Raw genomic sequence first — 22919 nt, forward strand, 5'->3', positions numbered from 1 at the left:
CCCACTCCTGGATTTGGTCTGAATTTGAACTGCAGAGGGTTGTGTGTGTGTGTATGTTTGTGTGTTTTGTTTTTACTCCCCCTTCCCTTGTGCTAAAAAACATCTTTTTGACACATAAGAAACATTTTAATGGCCTTAGCTCTTTATGGCACCATGTTTTAAAGTGCAAAAATGATTCTATACGGCAGATATGCAGCTTTTTATAAATGTCATCATATTTGCAGATAGTTGACATCACTCATTAACTAATAACTATGTCATGCCTATTATTGGGTTATCAGGTCCGTAATCACAGATATATTTGTACTGCTATACATGTTGGCTAATAACTGAAAAGAAGTAGTAAAGATGTACAAGTGATATACACAGAAACCATCCCACTGAGCCTTGTAATTTTGTGGAAAAATCAGAGCTTTAATAATGAACTGAAAGATGCATCTTTAATGCATTGCCATGCTGTGCTAAAACTTCAGAACCACTAAAAAAAACTTTGACAGAAATTCTTAAGTGTGTCTTCCGGGACTAAAGAATAATTTCTCCAGCGCTGGCAGACTTTATTATTCAGCTTCTAACATGGCTGTGTTAAAACACAAATATGAACCAAAGAGTCACAGCAGTTAGCCCAATAATCGGATTTTCTCCGCCGACGAGCAGCGATGTTTTTCATCTTTCCAAAATTTGGTGTGAACTCACTCTTTAAAAACCTCGCAGAATATAATAACAGCGATTTAAAAAGAAATCAAAATTCTGATCGTGGTATTAAGCTGTAATTTGATTCAAGCTTAACTAGAAGGATGGATTTTATTGGTTTTTAGTGTTGTATGCCTGGGTGTTGATTGTCTGTGTCAGTTTTTGCAGCAGGTAGCTGATGCATTTGCTCGGTCAGCACTACTACTGTAAAAAAAAAAAATGAATAAATACAAATCTGCAAATCTCAAAACAAACCATGCTTAACATTACTTACACCAATTTTTAGATTGACGTAGATGGAGCTAACCCAAATTCGTGATCTTATAATCCAACTGTTCAGAGTGCCAAAAGGGGGGAAAAAAAGAAAAGGGGACACATGTCCGGGCGGATGGTGACGTCAGCGGCGAGGCCTTTTTTGACTGGCTCACTCGGACAGCACGTTTTGACAGATAAATAGCGATGCAGCCGCACGTGTGTTGCTGAAATGAATAAACTCAAGCACTGAACTTTCAGCTGGCTTCATTTTTTTTTTTGAAGACGATTGATGCTTAGACTTAATGTTGTATGCTGTCATCACCAGATACGTGTAGTGTTTATATTTATTATCATTAAGACAATACATAGGACCAAATCACTGATTGTAAACATGGTAAATAATAAAAATATAATTAGCTTTACTGATATAATATATTCAGTATTATATATAACCTGAAGGATGTGGATTTAAAGTTTCCTTGTTGAGGAACTCTGTTGGCATTGTTACTGCTGGATCTGCCAACACATCTACCTGTGTAATTATTTTTTGGGGGACATCCAAAAATATTCCCATATCTGTGTCTCTTGAAAGAAAAAAAAAAAAAAAAAAAAAAATATATATATATATATATATATATATATATATATATATATGAGACACCACAGCAGGATGGAAGATAATCACTCACCCGTCATGAAACCTCATGAAATCCTGCAAAAAGCATCAAGCAGAAATGCATTTTTGGAAAAGTGTCAAAATCAGACTCCAGCACCAGAAGGAGCTGGTAAGCCTCAGAGCTTCTTCATTCTCAGCTTCTATGCCTCTGTATCTCTGAAGCTTGACCTTACAAATGAGCACACTGCATCACTGTGAGAATTGGTGTTTCTGGGCGGTGCAAAGTGGAGTAGAGCACATCAGAGTGCAGGGTATCTGAGAGCAGCAGAGCACAGAGAGGCAGGCACATCTGCCGCTGGAGGGATCAAATCTGTACCATCTGACGCTCAAGGATTTATGGGTTTAGTCAAAATTGCTTTTCCCACTGTGCAGATTAAGCACCGTAGGATGTTTTCCACTCAGGCCGTAGAATAGCCCAGTGTGCTGCTGTCGCCGCCGCTGCTTCTCTTGCTGTTTTTCTCCTTCTTATCGGCTCAGGCACTGGAGAAGGGAATGTATCAGAAAAGCAGAGTGCTCCGAACCCTGGAGGGGAGTGGATTCTGATTGACAGGAGAGGTCCGTCCTCTGGGGAATGTGAACCATGCAGGTGGATGCGGCGTTTATGCTCTTCTGTGTTTGGCTGGCGGGCGCAGCTGGGAAGATGGTTCAGTCGAGAGGTCACAAGCTGGAAACCTACAAACAAAGCAGGTAACAGCAACAAGGTGTTGAATATATAGGGCTTTTTAAAAAACTGATTGCATTGCCTCAGCAGGATTCAACTGAATCATTTATTGGAAGATGTGCACAGATCTGCAGAAGTTTCTTAGTTTTTCATTAAGAACTTCATTTTATTCTAGTTCATTTTTCTTTTGTTTTAGGTGCACACAGTGTTGTCCACTGTTTCCTGTGTCACCTGTGCCGCTCCCTCCCCCCTTTGAAAATAGATTTTTTTTTTCAGACAGCAGATTGGAGAGAGGATAGAGTGGGAGACCTAAATCCCCACATCTATTTATGTATTGTTGGTGAATGCTGTGTTCTCTTGCCCTGCAAATGCTGCAGATCAGTTAATGACCATTTTTCCCTACCGGCAGCAGTTGTAGTCAATTTCATTTTCAGGTGATTATTTAGGCTAATTGCTGCCTTGTCAATGCACCTATTGGATTAGACTTTTACCCCCCACTCTCCACCCCACTACCACCTCTTTTTAGGACTGAACTAGATGTGGGAATCAATAAAGTCGCTTCATTTCTGCAATGTATTGATCAAACAGGCTCTGACATCAGTGATTTAAACAGCAGGGAATTTTTTTTTGTTTTTTGCGGTTTGACTGTGTAGCGTAGCTGAAGAAAGATGACCTTCACACTACAAAACATAAACACTAAAATCAAAATTGAGCCACAGGAGGTTGATCTTTCAATCTTTGAATGTAGTTTCGAATCTGATGTCAGGTATATAGAAAGCAGAATATCTTAATGTTATCAAAAATAATATAATTTTAAAGATATTTTACAAAGTAAGGCTCTAAGTAACAATTAAAGAAATGACCAAAATGAAGAAATGAAAGAATGACCTGAAAAAAAAAGTAATTAATTTTGACAATACTTGGAGATTATAAACCTGTCAGTGAAGTACCTGATTCATTCACATGTTGGTTTAGCTCCACTGAGAATATTTCATGTTTTTATCAGTATGCAAATATAGAGGTACAGGTGTTTATTACACTGCAGATACACTTGAACTGGACTGAATCGCGTTGGTAGGAAATAAACAAAGTATCATACACTTTGACAAAATGTTACCATTTCTTTCCACTCATTAATTTCAAATGAAAGCACAAAAAAAAGAAAAAAAAAGAGATTGTATCAAAATTCTGAAATATGTTCGTCATGTATTTGAAAAGCAACAGTTTAAATTTCCGGCAAAAGTGTTTCAAATGAGCAGAGTGTGATTATATCTTCAAGTGCCTTTTTTGGTGAAATATGCCAACAGCCCACTCAGTAGCAGAAAAAAATACTCAGTTTGCTATTTCGTGACATTTCGTAACACATTTTGAAGCTGAATATGTTAAAGACCTTTTGTAAATAATGGCTAGAATATTAATAATTATTGAAATTACGATATCGGTTGATTAAGTCATTCTATCAGCTCTACTACAAGATTATTTGCACACTTTCAGATGGTGTTAAAACCCAGTGAAAGCAAGACTCTGATCAGCGTACACCCCTGACATTTTTGCTGCTTCTAATGCAAATAAATGCACTTTTCCCCATAAATAAGCAGTGCAGATTGGCCTGTTCCAGTGTAGCTTTTACAAATAAATGCTTTTCTTGTAGAATATGTGCAAATAATTAAACTTTAGCCTAGAGCTGCCCCAGCTGAGAAACTGTATTTGCTTTAATCTCTGGTAAAGATAAGATTTAACCAAGCGGCAAAGTGCAAAACTGTACGCTATCAGCGTTGAATGATTTGCATCCACTTAATATTTTCAACAAAGCCTGTCAAACCATAATCCCCCAGCCTTTAGATACAGTATCAATTTTTCATGCTATAACTGGTGATATTTATAGATCAGAGCTGATGCCAAACAGCAAACGGCTCTCCATTAAAATTGAGTGAAATAAACAAGCTTGACGTGATGTATCTGCTGGTCTTTGATACACCTAGTAGTCCTTAGGTATAAAGGATAGTAAGCGAGCGTGTGTGATGCTATTGGAGGCAGTGTCTGCTGCCTCTTTAGATGTAAACAAGCCACGATGAAATTCCAGTCATTTAAAGTGATCCTCTGAGCCCCGAGATGATTAAGAAGATCATTAAGCACAAGAGGAGCACAATCGTAATCGACTGTGGAAAATCTGGAAAAGACAGGAAGCACAACTGGCTCAAAGCCGCTGCATACTCTTTAAATTCCAGTGTCGTCTTCTTTATCACATCTGTGTTTCGCTGTTTGTTGAACTTGTTAAAAGTCCTCTCGCATCAGTCCTCTCTCTGCTCTGACATGCACAGCCTGTGAATACAAATCAAATTTAAATCTCCCATTTCTCTTCTAGCATGGGGGGGTGTGGGGAAGGGGGATCACATATGCGTATTTAGAAATCAAACCCTTTCTCCCTGTGTTTCTCATCACTCCACTCCTCTTCTCATGAGTGTGAAATCGCAGAAGCGTCTGTGCGCTGCTGGCGTGGGCTGTGGGGGAGTGTTAACTGTTTTACTTTCTTCACTCGCCGCCTTGAGGAGGATGAGCCGCGCGGTGGGGAGAGGGGGGAGGATTTGTGTAGGACAGCAGAGTCCCAACATAAGAAAAGATCTGAGGAAAAACCTTCATGAGGTTTAAAGGATCAATTTTAATGGTCGCCTCTGATGATTCCTTGGAAAGAAAAAGATTTAATGAGAAAAAAGAATCACTCCTTGCCGCACAAAGACAAAATTTAGTTGCTACATGCTTGGTTAAAGCTGACTGGTTGGGCTTTTTAAAATATGTTTTAATATTCTAGGAATTCAGCTTATATGTGCATAACTGTTAGCAAATTAGCTTGTTAGCCAAGAGTAAAGCGGTTCATTTCGGAGACATTAGCAGCAAATGTTCAGTAGTTGTTGTGAAGATTTTTTCAAATGTAAAAGAACGAATCATTCTATAAACTTTGAACGCCCTCTTCTTTACTTTAATGTTTCTTTCTGCTTTCTGCCCTCGTGGACCGGCATACATAAATGTGTCCATATCGACCGCCACGCAAATATGGCCCATTAACCCTCATGCAGACCCTGCAGTGACGTGCGTACGCGAGCCCGCGGTGGCAGAAAACATAAAAAGAAAAACATTTTAAAAAGCAAACAATGTGGGGCCATAGAGCAGAGCAGTGTGCAGACAGGCTGTGTGGCGTAGGCAGGCAGAGAAAGGATTGAAGAGGCATTTCTGCCAAGAGGATTAGGAACCAGCTGCTGGATAGACGCACACGAGGAGGGCCCAGCACCCGTTGCCCATGAAAGCGCTGGAGCCAGCAGCGATGGAAACCCTCTTCTCACTGTTTCATTTTGCTCTTGTGCTCTCTCTCTCTCTGCTTTGTGCTTCTCCTCCATCTCTCTCTTCCTCTGTGGTATTTCCTTAATGCACGTCTGTAGTTGTCACAGGGATTTGGCTCTCTGTCTGTCACAGCATGCTCTACTCTATTAATCCATTTTATGCTTTTTTGGAGTTTATCATTCTCTCGCTCTGTGTGTGTGTGTGTGTGTGTGTTTGTGCGGACTGAATATGCTGCCTGAAAGACATCTATACAGAGGCAGCCCTCTTGAAAAGTGACACCAGAAAAGAGCTGGATTGCTCTAAATTGGATGTGATGGGCATTATTTGCCCTCATGTGATTTGTGGATGAAATGTGCCTGACGTAACCGGATGTACTACATCTCCTTAGGAATGGAGAAGGTTCAAAACAGCACATGAGAGCAGCATAGATTTAGGTTTGGGGTGGGGTGCAGGGACAGATGGTTTTCATTATTGGCTCGTTATTTTCTTTTTAATCTGTAAAAAAAAAAGTGAGCCGAAATTCATTTTTACAGACACCAAGGCGAAATATTTTGCTTTTCTTTGTCACCCATATTTAAAAGCTGTTATTTACGACAGACAAACCTTAAAAAATCTCCACACGATTAAAAAGCAAATCTGGAAAAATATACCCAGGGTGCTTTTCTGCTCGTCTGCCTCTTGGTATTCAATATTCAAACACAGTTTCTGCTGTATTTGGCCTTTGATCATCCCAGACACTGAATAAAAAATAGTATTCGAAAGTAACCTAGAGAAACGCCACGAAGCATTCCTGTGTATTCAAATAAATATGTGAATTTACAACCAACAAAAAAAGGAAAAGGTTGAATTTCTAAGGTAAAACTAAAGAAAGCATCACAATATCTTTGATTAAAGCTCTGCTGCGCTGTAAGCTGGTCTCATTTGCGTATCTATTTTAATGGAACAGGTTGCGAAGAGACGCCAGGATGGATGGCGGAGGAGGTCACAAAACTGGAAGGTAAGTTGTACAAGTCTTTTCTGGGTTATATTCAGCATTCAAATCGGTGTAACCACATGTTTATTGTGCATTTATTATTTTTTCCAGCCCAATTTACAAGCGAAGCCCAGACATGACAAAATCTCTGATGACAAAATCTGAACAGCTCCTGAGAATAGACGATCACGATTTCACCATGAGGCCAGCGTTTGGAGGTCAGAAGCTCTTAATTAATTAGGAAAGAAAAAGAGACAACATTAGCATCCTGTGCAGCTGAATAAGATCTGTGCGGCTTCCTTGTGAGCGTTAAGCTCTTGACTGACAACCTCCTTTCAAGTTGTGCAAGAGTTTCTTTTTCCAGTTCAGTGCTTCACAACACCAGAGTGTTAACACATTTCCTTTTGCTTCGCTGCGTGTTAGAGGGATTTGATGTCAGCTTTCTTTAGGATTATGTTGAAATAAAGGCACACAGGCTTTTGTTTCAGAAAATACACTAAGTAGTAATGTTTTTATGTCTTTTTTAGCTCTCTTTATGCATCTGTCTGTCGAGATAATGTGAGAGTGCCCTATTTAACCAAAAAAGTAAATAAATAAAAAAAAGAAGTAGGAAGCCACGTGCTGTTTTTTTTTTGTCAGACCGCTTTTAATCACACGACAATCTGCTGCTGCTGAAAACAACACCAGATGACCCCTCGCTGAATCCTTTTTGGCGGTGTCCGAGTTTAACCAGCAGGTACATCTAGAAGGGAAAGCTAGCGCTGTATTTTACTCACCTGATCCGCTTTGAGCCGTTATTATGACCTGATTGTATCTGTGCGCTGGTGGAGGATGATCGTGGTGATGCAGAGTACAAAGGCTGAAATAGGTCAAAAGAAGAAATCGGAGCCAAACTGTAACCATCATGTCATGAGCGGCTGCTCTGTGTGTGTGAGATCCACGGTTCCTGTCAGAAGCTGCGTTTCTGCAATAAAAGAAAAAATGGTGGTGGGCATGTTAACTGCTCTACCTGCTGTCACATCCATAAGCAGGCAGAAAAAACAAACCATGTCCTTGCCTATTTCGATTAGTGCATTCATTTTTCTTTAGGATTTCTTGCTCGTAGTAAGTCATCTTTACTTTTTGCTTGCTGAAAAATAATGTCAGCACTAATGCATTTCTTATATGATGCCATTTTCCTTCAGGTCCTCCAATTCCTGTTGGTGTAGATGTTCAGGTTGAAAGTCTGGATACCATCTCAGAGGTGGACATGGTAAGCGTGATGCTGCACAATGCAGTGCTCAGCTGTTATACCGAGTGCAGTTTTAAGGTAGGTGCACTTTGGCCCCTGTCTTTGCAGAGGAAAACAACTACTGTTCGTCTTCCATAAGAGCAGACTTATTTTTATTCATGGCCGTGGTTCAGGGGGTTGGGAAGCTCATCTTGTTCATTCCCCAGCTCTCTCTGTCTTGGTCGTTGTGTCCTTGGGCAAGACACTTCACCTACCGCCTACTGGTGATGGCCAGAGGGGTCGATGGCGCGATATGGCAGCCTCGCTTCTGTCAGTCTGCCCCAGGGCAGCTGTGGCTACAACTGTAGCTTGCCTCCACCAGTGTGTGAATGTGAGAGTGAATGAATAGTGGAATTTTAAAGCGCTTGGAGGGTCTCGAAAAGCGCTATATAAATGCAATCCATTATTATTATTATTTTTGCTGCTTTCTGTTTCTTGGCAGCATAATTTCAAGGAGAAATATTGCAGTGCTGTTATTTAAAACTTTTAATCTTGTTAACACGTCCTATTTTTCACACGCTAGTCTCGTCAGGAGTTTAAAAAAGAATAGCAGTCTATGCCACGGCTGAGTATTTCCTGGGTGAAGTGAGCGTTAATGACATTCTCAAAAACTGAGCCAGTGTTTGAGCAGCTTTAGCACTTCTCTTTTGTCATAGATGGCGATGAGGAACACTAGCAACACCTCATCAACCTCATGAGTGTGAATATTGCTGTTCCTTTAGAATAACATTAAAAGCATACCATTACATTGTGCCATTCTCATATCTAAACCCTCTACAATTTTCTCTTCTTCTTTAGAATTGTTTTCTACTCAAACATATGAACATATGCCGTAATTACACCTTAATTACTGCAGTATTAGAACTTGCCATTTCTTAACTCAGTTTAAGGAAGTTTTACCGAGTTTGATGAAGGTAGGTGAGATGATAAAAGAAGGCACAAATTAAACGAATACTCACTTTTTCATTTTAACTCAAGAGTCCACGGATTTATTTTGTGACCTTTATGTTGGGAAACATTGGACTAAACAATGTAAACTGTCCATAAAGTAGTGACCAACACACTGATCGTCATTATTATCAGTCAAACAGCATCATAACTTACTTTTTCGCAGGGGACACAAGATTGATTGCGAATGCTAGACCTTTTTTTTGTAAAGCACGACATATAGTTTATAATAAAGTGAAGATCCAAATACTTTATAACACTCTCGTTTCTTTCTCCCTTGCAGGACTTTACCATGACGCTGTACCTGCGTCATTACTGGAAGGACGAGCGGCTTTCCTTTCCAAGCAACAACAACCAGAGCATGACCTTTGACAGTCGCCTGGTGAAGAAAATTTGGGTTCCTGACATGTTCTTTGTTCACTCTAAGCGCTCTTTCATCCACGACACCACCACCGACAACGTCATGCTGAGGGTTTATCCTGACGGCAATGTGCTCTACAGTCTCAGGTAAACCGCACGGCGTGTCTCAACATGGCAAAGAAAGACTCGCTCACTCTGAGAGCTTTTAACCCTGAAAGTGCTTTTCGCAAGCACTTTATATTTAATAGGCACAGTGAAAGGAAGGCTTAATGAAAATAATGAAAACCACCACAATATAAAAAGGTTTCATTCCAAAAAGAGAGAAACAAAACAACCTTAAAACACACAACCAGATATAAGAAGGTCATACAAACATCTCTAAAAAGGTCGCCTTTGATTTCCCGTGTGGAACATCGCAGCAGGTCCATCAGCATTTCGTGGACCAGCTTTGATTATTCTAATCAGCGTGGCAGAGTGGAGAGGAGAAGTGAAGTCATTTTTTTAACCTCTATTCAATCAGGAAAGTCATTTCTAAACCCGTTTGTGTTCCAGTGACGCTGTGGCATAAGGACACTTGATTAAAATGGGAGAAAACAAGTGTGAGAGTGGATAGAACTCAAACAACACTCCAGTGGGAGACTGTATAAGAAGGGACCTGGAAAAAAAAACATCTTTAATAATGCTCTTTCAAAAACGGCTATATAAAAGGGACACGTCAAGTCAGAGTCTCATTATGATGCACAAAAGAACAAGCTTTTGAAACCTGTTTCAAAAGTTTAGAAACCTGCATAAGGAGATTTTTGAAGCTGACATTCCTGCTCCTCTGATGTGTCCTGCCTGTTTTCCCTGCAGAGTCACAGTCACTGCTATGTGCAACATGGATCTCAGCCGCTTTCCCCTGGACACCCAAACCTGCTCGCTGGAGATTGAGAGCTGTGAGTGAATTGAACAGAATCTGGCCAAACATGTTTGTCAGACACATCTCTTATTTTCTCTGGGAATCTTTTCTCTTCATTTTCTAATTCTATTCCCATAACTTCACCAGTGCCAAGTCTGGGAAAGTCCTAGGATTGTAATTGAAACTCTCAGCATCTACGAGAAGCTACTGGGGCTTTGGATTCGGCACCTTTGTCGTGTTTCTTCTGTTTTTTATTTCGGACTGACGTTATCTGTCTGTTTGTTCACATTTCCTCTGCAGATGCGTACACAGATGACGACCTGATGCTTTACTGGAAGAAAGGAAACGAATCCCTGAACACAGACGACAGAATATCTCTGTCCCAGTTCCTCATCCAGAAATTTCACACCACCACCAAGCTGGCTTTCTACAGCAGCACAGGTACCGTAATCCACAACCCGCCTACTTCTAAGTCAGACACCGAAATCAAACCGATTATGTAAATGCGACAAACGCACACGTAATGCATGCAAAACTAAATCACAATTGAATTAAAACTTCAATAATTCTAATTTCCCTTTGTAAGTCTTTTTCAGCTAAAGGATCAAATCTTCCTTACAAGAAAACGGTGTCCGTTGAATTATACACCAAAACGACTACACTAATATTTTATCCTTACTGCGAAACAAAATGAATCAGACTCCTGCCAACTACTTGTATGCTGCTAGAAAGCCACACTGAGAGCCTGGCAGCCTTTTGATTATCATATGTCACTTTCCAGAGCAACCTGAAGCATAAAAGGGATTTGGTGTCCTATCATTCTTTGCCAGAATAGCTGAGAACCTCTGCTTAAAGTGCTGATATGGTATATATGCCAGCCGGCGTATGACAGTGTGTGAATAATGGTGATATTTCTTCTTCCTAGGCTGGTACAATCGTTTGTACATCCACTTCACCCTGCGGCGCCACATATTCTTCTTCCTGCTGCAGACTTACTTCCCTGCTACTCTCATGGTTATGCTCTCCTGGGTGTCGTTCTGGATTGACCGAAGGGCTGTCCCCGCCAGGGTACCACTAGGTACGCTGCGCTACTTAAATCAACTATTATTTTACCTTACTTTTATTTTAATTAGAGATTAAAGATTAAAGACTAGATTATATATTAATACAGTAAATTAGATAATTCCAGATGACAATCCAATAAAATGACCTTCATTTCTTGCCATATTACCACCGAGTGAGATAAAGCGCAAAAATGAACGATGAAGTAAATCAATATGTGGGGTTGGGGTTTTTTTCCATGTTTATAGTGCTGTGCAAAAGACTTGAGCCACCTTTCCTTTCTTTATTTTTTGCTTCAAAGGAGTCAGACTTTCTCGTAACTCTCTTGAGCACTTGGAACATTTTTTTTAATTCCTTGTGTTTGAACATTTTCAGAGGAATGTTTTGTTGTTTGTTGAGCCGCTTTACAATGACCAGTTTTATATCTTCAGGCACGTTGTTACTAGCAGCAAAAACACAACATTTGTTCCCATTTATTTAACCGAGTCTTTGAAAAATTTCCATAAGATAAGACAGCTTGACATGCATTGAATAGTATCTTTTGCACCAACCAAGTCTTTCCCAAGGAGCTAACTGGTGGAAACTTGGCTGACCTTGGCATTATGTGCAGTGTGTCCTTAAAAAATGTGAGGAGAGAAAAGAAGACGTGAAAGGCCTAAAAAGCTATCTGCAGCAGATGAACACTATCTGAAAGTCAACAGAAAAGAAATATGGGAAAGAAATATGTAAATACAGAAGAAATATCCTGCAAATACGCGACACGTGAACTATTGCTAAAGCTTAATGAGAAATAATCTCAGTGGAAGAGTCGCTGTCAAAAATTCTTAAGGAAGGTAAACAATGAGAAAATACTGAGGTAAATTACACAACGGACTAAAGGGGATTAAAAGTGGACTAAAAATCAGTGGCAACAGGTCTTATGTAGTGATGAATCTAAATTTACATTTTTTGGATCAAATCTTTGTCAGTGTACAGAGATCAGAAAGGAGGTAGAACAATAAGTGTCTGCAGCCATGTTCCCATGTATGTTTGCATATTTCTATAAATTATTGTATCTATTTCTCATTTTCCTAGCAAAATAATCAATGAGCCAAACTTTTGCATAGTACTGTATATGCTGTGGTTGGCACTGTTAAATAATAGAAGAAGCTTCTTTGTTTGAACCTCTTGGTTGGCTGGGGCTTGTGAAGCTCGCGTGTTCCCCATGCTCCCCGTCTCCTAGTGGGTTTTCTACTGGTGCTTTCCAGTTTCTTCCCACAATCCAAAGACATGCATGTTAGGATCATTCCTCTTCTTTCAGCTGTTCCCATTAGGGCTTGCCACAGCAGGTCATCTGCCTCCATCTCGCTCCATCATCTACATCTGCATGTTAGGTTCTAAACTGTACGTGGGTACTTCTTTCTATGTAAAGCACAGTGAGAGTGGCAAATGTACCACATAAGTAAAATTTCCATTTCATTCTTGAAGCAAAGAGTTATCAGCTATGCTAGAAAACACTAGGCTAAACGCTGCGTATCGTTTTCACTATGCGTGTTAGCATGGTAAGGCTAGCTAACCAGCTACCAACACAAGAAGAATTTATTAAGAAACTAAAGACTCTGAATCTTTAGCTGATAGTGAAGTTATACAGGGAGTTTAGCGCTGACTTGGCAATCCATCCGACAGTCGTTTGATTCAAAATTTAAGCCAAGTGGTGCTAGCAGAAAAAACTGACATAAGCTGGGTTATTAGAATTCAGCCTAGGAAAAGCATGAATCATCGTACGTTTCACAGTATTATGCAATAATTATCTGAGCTGGGACAAATTTTACTAGTGGAAAAATTTTAGGGAAGACATCTAGTGCATTTTTTCCTTATCCTCATCACTAATCATCTCAAATCCTTTCAGGGGGTCCAGACCCCCAGTTTCCCATCAGCTTTCACAGTGAGTAGGTGGAAGCTATTAGTGGAATCTCACCAAAGTCTATAGTGAACATAAAGATTCAGATTTATTACACCCCAAATGTAGCCATTTCCGAGCTATTTAGTCTGTGGGAGACTAAATAGCAACACAGCTGTGACTAAACTTTGTTCGATTCCCTTCAGGCATCACCACCGTGCTGACCATGTCCACCATCATCACCGGGGTCAATGCTTCCATGCCTCGGGTCTCCTACATCAAAGCTGTGGACATTTACCTCTGGGTCAGTTTTGTCTTTGTCTTCCTTTCGGTGATAGAGTACGCAGCGGTGAACTACCTCTCCACCGTACAGGAGAGGAAAGAGAGGAAGCTGAGGGAGAGAGTAAGTGTTCCTTTCATGTTTTTCCCTCCTCTGACTTTGCCTCTGGTTAAGAACAGACTTAACTTTTGATTTTATTTTAATGGCTCACGCTGACAAATTTTACACAGATACTTTATCTTCACCACATCGGTGTAATGACTTATGCAGCAGCATGTTTTATTCTGACACATTTATTTAGTTTTAGAAGTAGTGTGAGGATGCAAATATCTAATTTTTCTTTTCTTTTTTTGGATAAGCTGTGAAAGCTACAACCTAAAACAGTACTTAACAAATTTGTTTGTCCACTGCCCGATGTAAGGTTTATTTTTTATGTATTTAGTGGTTAATGCTAAAATATAATTATTTTAGTCATCCATTCATTTTCAAATTTAGAGTAATAAAGCACACTATTATTTTTTAATTAGAATCTCAAATTACTTATTTTGCTTGCATTTCCTGAACAGAACTATTAGTTTTTAAAAATATTATACTTGATTAAAGTCTTGTGAGCTGGCTCAGATTTGGGAATAAAACATTTATTTACCTGATAAATAATAATACAATTTTTAGTTTTAAACAAGTTTTTTACAGAATTCTAAAATATGTGTTTTCTTGTTTTATGACAGGTTAGGCGCAGTAACTGCTTACCTGTTTGATATTCATTCTAATTTCTAATTTTCGAATTTCCACAGTACGTCATATTTTTGGTACAGTACATTTTTTCCCTTTGTAGTTCTAAATTTTTCATTTGAAGCTCTTGGCCATGTCGTAAATCTCAGGTTTGTATTTGCCTCGCATTGTACTGGAATTACTTTATTAACTGAGCGTTTCAAAACATTATCATCATGACCATAAATAAGGGAATCTAATATGTCATTGCTTATAAGAAGTGATCAAAATGCTCTGCTCATACAAAATTTTTTTTAAATTTGGCCAATCATACCTTAAAGAGCAAAGCTGTTTCCAGCATAGTTGTTTTTAGATCACTCGCAAAAGTCTGTTCTGACAAATTATACAGACACAAGTTTGCAATTTCTCCACGAACCTTAAACTGGCACGAAATGTGAACAACATCAGTGTCAAAATGAACAGACTTTCACTTAAAGAATCATATCGATGACAGCTGGGTCTGAGAGACCAAGCAGCTGTTTTCAGAGGAAGAGTCTATAATGTTCAAGCCCAAAGATAAGTGTGCTCAACTTTTCAATTGACATTGCTGGAGAAAGTGCTCCTTGAGACTTCCTCCTCTTCCGCAAAATGCTAATTGAAATTCAAGATGAAGGGTTTCTGTTTTGACACACGGATGGACATTGAACGTGCACTGCAGACTAGTGGTTAGTGTCAAAAGTAGCAGCTGGAAATGTTACAGAGCCGCACAAGTAACAACCTTCAACAGATGCACTTTGTGTATATGTTTATATACCTAATATATCTCAATTGTAATTGTACTACCAATCTGTGAAAATGCTCTACTTTTCTTAATTTAAATCTTGTTATTGGTACATGGTTATTGCAAATAAGACAGTTAATAAAACCAAGAATGGAAACATTTACGAGATGTATTAATAGTTTCGTCTAAGTCGACTCTGATTAGGCTGACCTGAATTTTATACTGAAATATTTTCCATATTAAAATAATTATAAACTGATGAAAACATGATTTAATAATTTATATGCATTTCCAATAAACAGATATATTTTCTTAACTGGCTTACTTTAAGCTGCTCTCAAGGCTATGGCAAATTATTTCTGGGACTACAGCTCTTTAACTATATTGGTATTCTTCATCTGCCAACTGCTGCGGCATATGGAGCCAAATTGCCCACGTACCCCGAGGAAGATTTCCAGCACAAACATCCTTCCATAAATGTTTCCTACCAAAGTTATTTAAAGGCCATGAGTGTGCAGACAATCATACATATAGGAGGAATTCACTTATTTATAATGATAGAAAGTCTACTGTAATTCATAACTCTTCGTGTGTTTTTCGCTAGCTTCCATGTACATGCGGCATTGGCAACCCTGATGAAATGATGATCGACCCCCAGATCACTGGATATGGGTCCACAGATGTCAACATCACAGGAAATTATGGGTTGCCAGAAAACGGGGGCCGCCAGGAACGAATTTTGGCCCAAGTGGCACTGAACGACCCACAGATCACAGGCCAGGTGAAGGCATCTAGAGGCTACGTGAACATCTGGATAGACACCCATGCCATAGACAAGTACTCAAGGGTCGTCTTTCCTGGAGCCTACATCCTTTTTAACATCATCTACTGGTCCATCTACTTGTAACCTGTGATGCATGAAATGCTGTTTTGTGCATGCTGGGACAGCAGGAGCTCAGCTCAGGAAAGATGATGCTGCACTTGAAGTGTTTGGGACAGAGAAACTGCACATGAGATGCATGGGGACCACTAACAGATTGGTGACCATTGCCTTCTTGACCCAGCCACTTAACACCGATGATTAAAAAAGAAATATGAGCGACCAACAAACAGGACAGTCATCGATCAGTTCTGTGGTTTCTGCTGTATCTAGTTCTGGTGACAGAAAGATGTCTGGATGCTGTTGTTGCCTGAGGACGCAGAGATGCACGTACATGGACTTGTGTCACTCTTCAGGCTAACTACTTCTTTTCAGTTCTAGATGCAGTGACTCCAAGCACACTTTCAACACCGAAAGTGTGAACTGAAAACATACTGACATTGGCTAGCATTGCCAGCAAATAGACGGATCCTTTTTCCTCTTCTTATGAGCTACACCTGACAATCAATAAGAGACTAAAAATATTTAAAGGTATAATTTAACATGTTGAGAAATATGTTTGTTTGTTATCTAGCGGTGAGAAACTTGATACCACTCTCATACTTGTAATTAAATATATGGCTAAATCCAGTAATAGCCAGTTAGCTTAGCATAAAAACCCTAACCAGGTTAAACAGCCAAGGTACTTGTTTCCCTCCAGTGCAAAGCTACCAGCATTTCTATAATAACTACAGCAAGTTATATATTTTGACTGAATCCATACAGAAACAACCATAAAAGCCTCGTTTTATAGGGGGATTAGTGCTACTATTTCTCTACCGAAGTCCTACTATTTTTCCAACGGTATGATTGCCTAGCTAACGCTCAGAGGCAAGAAAGAGTCTGGCAATTAAATTCCCAACAGAATGTCAATTTTTATAAAGATTAAAAAAACAGATTACATCTTGTTAATTAGTCAGCCTTTGAGGTGGTAGTTGGCAAATTTCGCCCAGCTGCTTCCCCCTTTTCCCCAGTCTTGTGTACTCAGCTCAGCCGTCTCCTGGCTAGACCTTCATATTTACTGCAGACATGAAAGTGATATCAACCCACTCTCCCAACTCTGCACGAAAGCAAATAAACATCTGAATGAAAGTAAATGTTTTTATTTTTAAAAAAAGACTAATTCAGAGCTTATTCTTGAAGTTCCACGTTTCCTTTCCAGCATGTTAATATGATTCAGTTTAGCTTCAATTTTCTTGTGAAATTTGTATCAATGCAGTTATTTTGCTGTCAAGCTACTGCGCTCCGTTTGTGTGACTTGACAACGTTGAGTAAAAAACGCAAAGTAATGCAGTCTATTAAAACAACAAATGTAAAAATGTATGTTTAGAAGTCCCATGCACCGACTATGATATTAACTCTTTTTATTTTTTAATGTTTCTTCTTTTATTTTTAAATACAACTGAAGCTCATCTCCTCTGTTTGGTGTTGTGAGGCTTTGAGGTTCGCTGTGACCTGTTAGTTGCTAGTTTTAACGTCTTTTTCAGCTTAAAAACAACTTTATACTTTGTTAGGCAAAAGATATTTAAAAAAAATATTACAGGTATTTAAAACTGTCATGTATAGGAAGATGTTTAATAAATGTTTTGGTTTCTGAAAATCGGAGCTTGAGTGCTGAACATCGTAGAAACAGAGAGATGCTTAAAACCTAAAACACAACACTTTGGATCATTTGAACACAGTTGATCCCTTTATTTTAATCACATTTTTCTGCTCACTTACACAGTATATTTAAACAGTCCAGGAGGATTTACTGTTATTAGTCACTGGGTTGCTCACAGCTCCAAGGTCTTTCTTCTCGCTCTGGCACATGTCTGAGTGCTGATGAGCATTTAAAACAAATCATATACACTGCGTATTATGTAATGCCATTAACAACTCATGTGTAAAAGGATATATACATATACAATTACATTAAGGCTTTCCTCACAGAAAAGTGAGACAGTGGGATATGTTGAAGCATGTTTTTGTTTTTTTTTGATCCAAGCAACATCCCAAAGGTGTCAATTTAAACTTTATGCACCATCTTCTAATCTAGTGAAAAAAATGCGAACAAAGGCATCACCACATCAAAGCTGGCAGAAAAGGATAAAGCATCAAAAAGATGTCCATAACCTGATTTTCCACCACATCTGGGCCCACTCTTGAGAGCCAAGATTTTTTATCAAGCTGTGTAGCTGATGAAAGTACGCCTAGAAATCTCAATGACCGAGAGAGAGTTAGTATGATCATGCAATCAAGTACAATAGGGCTATCCGTGGATAGAGTAATACATTTAGGGTTGATTTATTTAGAGGTTTGTGGTGTAAAACTGTGAGTGTATGCCAAACTCATCATCAGTAAATTCATGTTGTCCATTACCACAGACTAGAAAGATATTAGATGCCTTCATGTGTTCCCTGTTAAACTCACGATTGAATTTAAAATCCCTCTCCTCACATGCAAAGTCCTTCATATCTTAAAGAAGTCATAGTACCATATTGTCCTACCAGAGACTTGTGGTTCATAGTTTTAAATGTAGAATGGGAGGCAGAGTCTTCAGCTTTCAGGGCTCTTTTCTGTGGAACCGGCTCCCAGTTTGAATTTGGGGGACAGACACCCTCTCTACTTTTGAGATTAAGCTTAAAACTTCTTTTTGATAAGGCTTATATTTAAGGCTGGATCAGGTGACCCTGAATCATCCTGTAATTAAGCTGCAATAGGCTCAAGCTGCTGGAGGAGTTCCAATGATGCACTACAGCATGCGATTACATTTCTTTTTTCTTTCTATTGTTTGCTTTCAGTTTGGTCTTTTTTTGATTCTGCTCCTCCCTGATATTGAGTCTTCTGGAGGTTTCTTCCTGTTAAAACGGAGTTTCTCCTTCTCACTGTCACCAAGTGCCTGGACATAGGGGACCATCTGATTGTTGTGGGATTTTTCTCTTACGCTCAAAGATCTTCAGCAAAAAATATAAAGCGCCTACCTGTTGTTATTTAAACCTTATAATTTCTCCTAGATGTATTTCTAATTTCAGTGTCATGAGGGAGTTCTATCACTGCCACGGGGTGCTGAGGCAGGCCGTGTGAGAATATAAATGGACCCAAGATGCAGACTGCTTAAGTTGTGAGCGAGCTTTATTAAACAAAGGGTGAAACAAACAGGGACGAGGAGAAAGAAAACCAAAACCTAAGAATAAACTAAACTGGGAAAAGCTACGCAAAAACAAACCTGAAACCTTGAGTCGAGAAACAGAGATGCAGGGAGAACATGAAGGGGAACAACACAGACGAACCAGCAACGACTAAGACAGAAGACACGACTTAAAAACACTCAGAGAACACAGGGAGATTACACACAGGTGGGAGTGATTAACGTGACGAGACTAGGGAGGCGAACTGAAAACACTCACATAAGACGCAGACCTTCACAATAAAACAGGAACTTACACATGCAATGACACAGACTAAGAAACGCGGACTTGATACAGGAACACACGGGCAGGACAGAGTAAACACTAAACAGAGGAAGAACAGAACCAACAATCACACTAATAGAAAACACAAAACGCTGGGTCAAAAGGACCCAGGACCATGACAATCACTGCCTTCCAGTCACTTCTGTTTCAGTTGGGCCAGTCTAAAGTCGTCTCTCACTTTCTTAAGCAGATCAGGACAGCACACTACATCCACAGCTGTCATAGACAGGGCCTTGGCTGTCCTCAGGGTGTACAACTGGGCCTTTTCAGCTCCTGGCAGAGTAAGAAATATAAAGGACAGAGTAAACAAGAAAGAGATGATGGCTAAATTTCTCTTATCACAGTCTGATTCGGTTTAATTATAAAACATCAGTTCACAAAAGCCACGTGCCAAAATACCTGCTGCTTCGGTGTATTCCTCCGTATGATTTAATGCATCAGTGCAGATGTAGAAAAACGGATGAATACCAGGGACTATGAATGACACATTGCCAAAGTCTGTAGAACCTGCCAGGTGATTATAATTCACTGTGATAGTGGTTCAGTGTCGATTCAGTGAACAACAATGCTGAAAAAACGCTAGATTACAGTTCTGCTGTTAGACATTTTGTTGTATACAGTTCTTTTGCACAGAGCAGGGACAGAAGTGATTTATAATATTGTCATTTATGCTTACCGCAGAAGCTGGCTGTCTGCTCTGGAAAGTGAATTCCCAAAGCTTTTCCATTGCTTTCATACAGGCTTGCCAGTGTGGCATTAGGTAGAATGTTATAGTAGGTAGGGGTTGGGAAGGTGATCTCCACCTAATGGAAATGCAAGTAAATGTATGACCATAGCACATTTGGCCTGTCATGTTTAACAGCACATAAGGCCATGCATGCATAGTAATGTAACCTGCCTGAAGCACATGCAGACAAAGGAGAAAAGGAGCCTGAAGATAATCATGAATTATGTAACAAGTTCAGCACTTGGACAGTAATTATGGAGATGTGGTAAAAAAGGGGATTGTTATATAACAGCAGTAGTCTCTAGCACTGCTGTATCAACATAGACTGCTTCTACATGTCTCCAACATACAGGAAAGCAAACTGAAGACGCTTTTACGTAAACATACTTGGCAACCGGTCGCTCCGGCAGCTGCCCTGAAGCAAGCTTCAGCTTTAGCTTTCAGGTCACAAAGATCTTTGGGCAACGGAACGCGCAAATAAAACTCTAATTCAGTGTATGCCGGGATAATGTTGGGCTTCTCTCCTCCGTGTTTGATGATGCCTGTAGCAAAGACAAAATCAGAACGTCAATAATTCAGCAGCTCACCCGGCTCATGATCAATCACACTTCACAGTATCCTGTGAAGTGTGTGATACAGAAAGAAAGTCATAAGTTGCCTTGTCTTTGGAGGACTGCACTGCACAAACTAATGAGTATTAAAATCCACTGACACGTCAAAGACCAACAAATGTTTTAGAATGGTTTGTTCCAAAGACCCCACTGAATTTGGGCATTGTGCTGTAACAGGATGCACCAAGTCAGTCTGTGAAGTTTTTCCCCTCTTAGATATGTCACAATCAAATTTAAGAAGTATTATTGCAAAGTGGAAATGTGCAGAAACCACAGCAGCTAAGCCATGAAGTGTTAGACCACATAGAGCTACACAGCAGGGTGCAAACCTCTTCTGGCATTAAGATCAATACAAAAACTGTATGCTGGGAGCTTCATGGCATGTGTTTCTACAGCAGAGAACCTCCTGCAGCTGTAAAGTATAGGTAGCTTAGTACTATGCATTATATAATATGCATATAGTCTATATAATGTATGTGAACACATCAGCATGTTACAGTATAAACCATATTAATGATTCTAGGAGAATTTGGTGAAATTATAAGCAGTATGCATGGAGGTTATGATATGAAAATGGAAAAACACCTTTAAAACGACAAACAAACAACAAACAAATTTAAGTTGAAGACCTATCAGGTGATCATTGTATGAAAGTTCTGACCCCTACTGAAGGAGGCGTGCCAGTTCCTGTGAATGTGAATGGACAGACAGATAATGATGAGCTAGCTATCGGCTAGACGAACTAATAAACTATGAGGAAGTGAAGGATGAGGAGGCACCTGACGGCACTGAAAAGAGGAGGGTTTTTTTTCCTTCCGGGATTTGTGTCTCCTCCTAGGATGGATCAAAGAAGATATGCTCGTTTTCACCAAGGTCGAGACTAAAGTCTGAAGCTTTAAGTGACCCTGCCACAGCTTTTCCTCACCATGAATCCTCCAGTCTGGTTTGAGCTGCTGTCTGAGTACAGAGATGTTGTTATAGGCCAGGACGGCCGCATCCAGGGCATTCACTCCCTCCCAAGGGTATGCAGCTGCATGAGACGCCTTCCCATAGTACTTCACTAACATCCTGTGTAACATCAGCACGGTCGGTTAAGAGTTCCCGAAAAAATGTGAAGGTTAGGTGTTCGTTGTGAGAGATTAAGAGAGAAGTAAAAGAATTTGAAATGAAGCAGTGAAGAAGAACTCACTCTTCGATCATGATGCAAGGGTGAAACGAAGCATCCTGCTGAGCTGGATGAGCCATGAAGACGAGATCAATATCAGCAAAGGCCCCGGCATTGATTAGCTCAATCTTTCCTCCTAACGCTTCCTCGGCAGGAGTTCCCAGAACAGTTATCTATAATAAAGAGTAAAAGAATATTTTAATGTCAGGTCTGCTCACTGGAATGTTAGTTTCTTTTTAGCTTTCATCAAAACAGAAACACTTTTAAATAAAGACTGGAGTAACAAATCCACCCCCCTCCCCTACATGAGACCACTTTGAGACATTTAATCATAACATATTCTAAAGATAGAAGTTTATTTCCTATTATTGAAAGAATAAATAATAAGACTAATTATTCACATCATATTACATTTGTTGCACTTGTTGAGTCACAGCAAACAGAGCTGGGGATTTAAAGGAGTGCTTGGGATTTTTTTAAGTTTCACAGTATGTCGCACTCGGTTTTCATGGTGTGACTTGTTTAAGTAAGTTAAACCCGGCGACAGTTACCTTCACAGGCACTGGGAGCTCGGTCTGGTTTTCTAAAGCAGCCTTCAGCCCCACAGCGGCCGCAGCGCCCACCTCTGCTATCAGGTTGTGCCCGCACGCGTGGCCGATACCCGGGAGGGCGTCATACTCGCACAGGAATCCCACGTTCAACACTGGGTCTCCCACCCCGCCACCAACTGGACCCCAGCTGGCCCTGAACGCGGTCGGAAGTTTGTAGTGACTTTGGACCGTCCATGTCTGGTCCTGAGAAAAGAAGCGGACAAGCCGGTCGTGCGCATGTTTCTCGTTAGCGGCGACTTCAGGATTGCTCCAAATGTCTCTACTCAGACTGTGCAGCTCGTCTTTGTGTGCGTCTATGCACCGCTGCAGGTCGTCCTTCATCTGCTGTCGTTTCTCCATATCGCCCGACAGCATGCAGGCGTTAGAGCTGGACTCCTAAAAGCACAGGAAATGTATCCCAGTGAAGCATTGATGTGCTTCCCTCTGCTGGCTGACCAAAGGCCGTGTAGCCTACATTTGAAATGAATTTGCTCTCGGCTGGTGGTAGATTGGAACACCCAGAGGGGCGCGCCGTACGCTGTGGCTTCACATGTCCTAAATAAATGAATGCAAACAGGTTAATCATAGGTGTCAAACTCTGGCCCGCGGGCCAAATTTGGCCCGCAGCCTAATTACATTTGGCCCGCAAAGCCATACCAAATTACTATTAGA

At 40.1% G+C, this 22919-nt stretch overlaps 2 protein-coding genes across 2 annotated transcripts; one reads left to right on the plus strand and one right to left on the minus strand.

Annotated features, from left to right (window-relative positions):
• Positions 1 to 1827: 1827 nt before the first annotated feature.
• LOC102780399 (gamma-aminobutyric acid receptor subunit rho-1) lies at positions 1828 to 17299 on the plus strand. The gene is made up of 10 exons (XM_006809764.3): positions 1828 to 2308; positions 6565 to 6615; positions 6703 to 6809; positions 7776 to 7843; positions 9093 to 9316; positions 10022 to 10104; positions 10368 to 10508; positions 10993 to 11145; positions 13215 to 13411; positions 15385 to 17299. Exons 1-10 carry the CDS (start codon positions 2202 to 2204, stop codon positions 15685 to 15687), a joined length of 1434 nt encoding a protein of 477 aa, XP_006809827.1. The 5' UTR covers positions 1828 to 2201; the 3' UTR covers positions 15688 to 17299.
• A 1496-nt stretch (positions 17300 to 18795) lies between these two features.
• Positions 18796 to 22655, minus strand: LOC102780682 (peptidase M20 domain-containing protein 2-like). Its single transcript, XM_006809765.3, has 7 exons — positions 22209 to 22655; positions 21682 to 21830; positions 21418 to 21560; positions 20269 to 20423; positions 19831 to 19957; positions 19554 to 19661; positions 18796 to 19427 (listed from the first exon to the last, which is right to left on the minus strand). Exons 1-7 carry the CDS (start codon positions 22620 to 22622, stop codon positions 19291 to 19293), a joined length of 1233 nt encoding a protein of 410 aa, XP_006809828.2. The 5' UTR covers positions 22623 to 22655; the 3' UTR covers positions 18796 to 19290.
• Between the last annotated feature and the right edge of the window lie 264 nt (positions 22656 to 22919).

Source organism: Neolamprologus brichardi, chromosome 19 (assembly GCF_056152115.1).
Source record: "Neolamprologus brichardi isolate AB-2024 chromosome 19, ASM5615211v1, whole genome shotgun sequence".
NCBI classification, from domain to species: Eukaryota; Metazoa; Chordata; class Actinopteri; order Cichliformes; family Cichlidae; genus Neolamprologus; species Neolamprologus brichardi.

Bases quoted from the DNA above. Each gene is read 5' to 3' on its own strand.
- LOC102780399 (XM_006809764.3), top strand. From the start codon at position 2,202: ATGCAGGTGGATGCGGCGTTTATGCTCTTCTGTGTTTGGCTGGCGGGC. The intron at 6,616-6,702 runs GTAAGTTGTACA...TATTTTTTCCAG, and splicing joins GGAGGTCACAAAACTGGAAG to CCCAATTTACAAGCGAAGCC. The intron at 13,412-15,384 runs GTAAGTGTTCCT...GTTTTTCGCTAG, and splicing joins AGAGGAAGCTGAGGGAGAGA to CTTCCATGTACATGCGGCAT.
- LOC102780682 (XM_006809765.3), bottom strand. From the start codon at position 22,622: ATGCTGTCGGGCGATATGGAGAAACGACAGCAGATGAAGGACGACCTG. The intron at 21,831-22,208 runs GTAACTGTCGCC...TCTTTATTATAG, and splicing joins AGCTCCCAGTGCCTGTGAAG to ATAACTGTTCTGGGAACTCC. The intron at 20,424-21,417 runs GTGAGGAAAAGC...TCTTTGCTACAG, and splicing joins ACCAGACTGGAGGATTCATG to GCATCATCAAACACGGAGGA.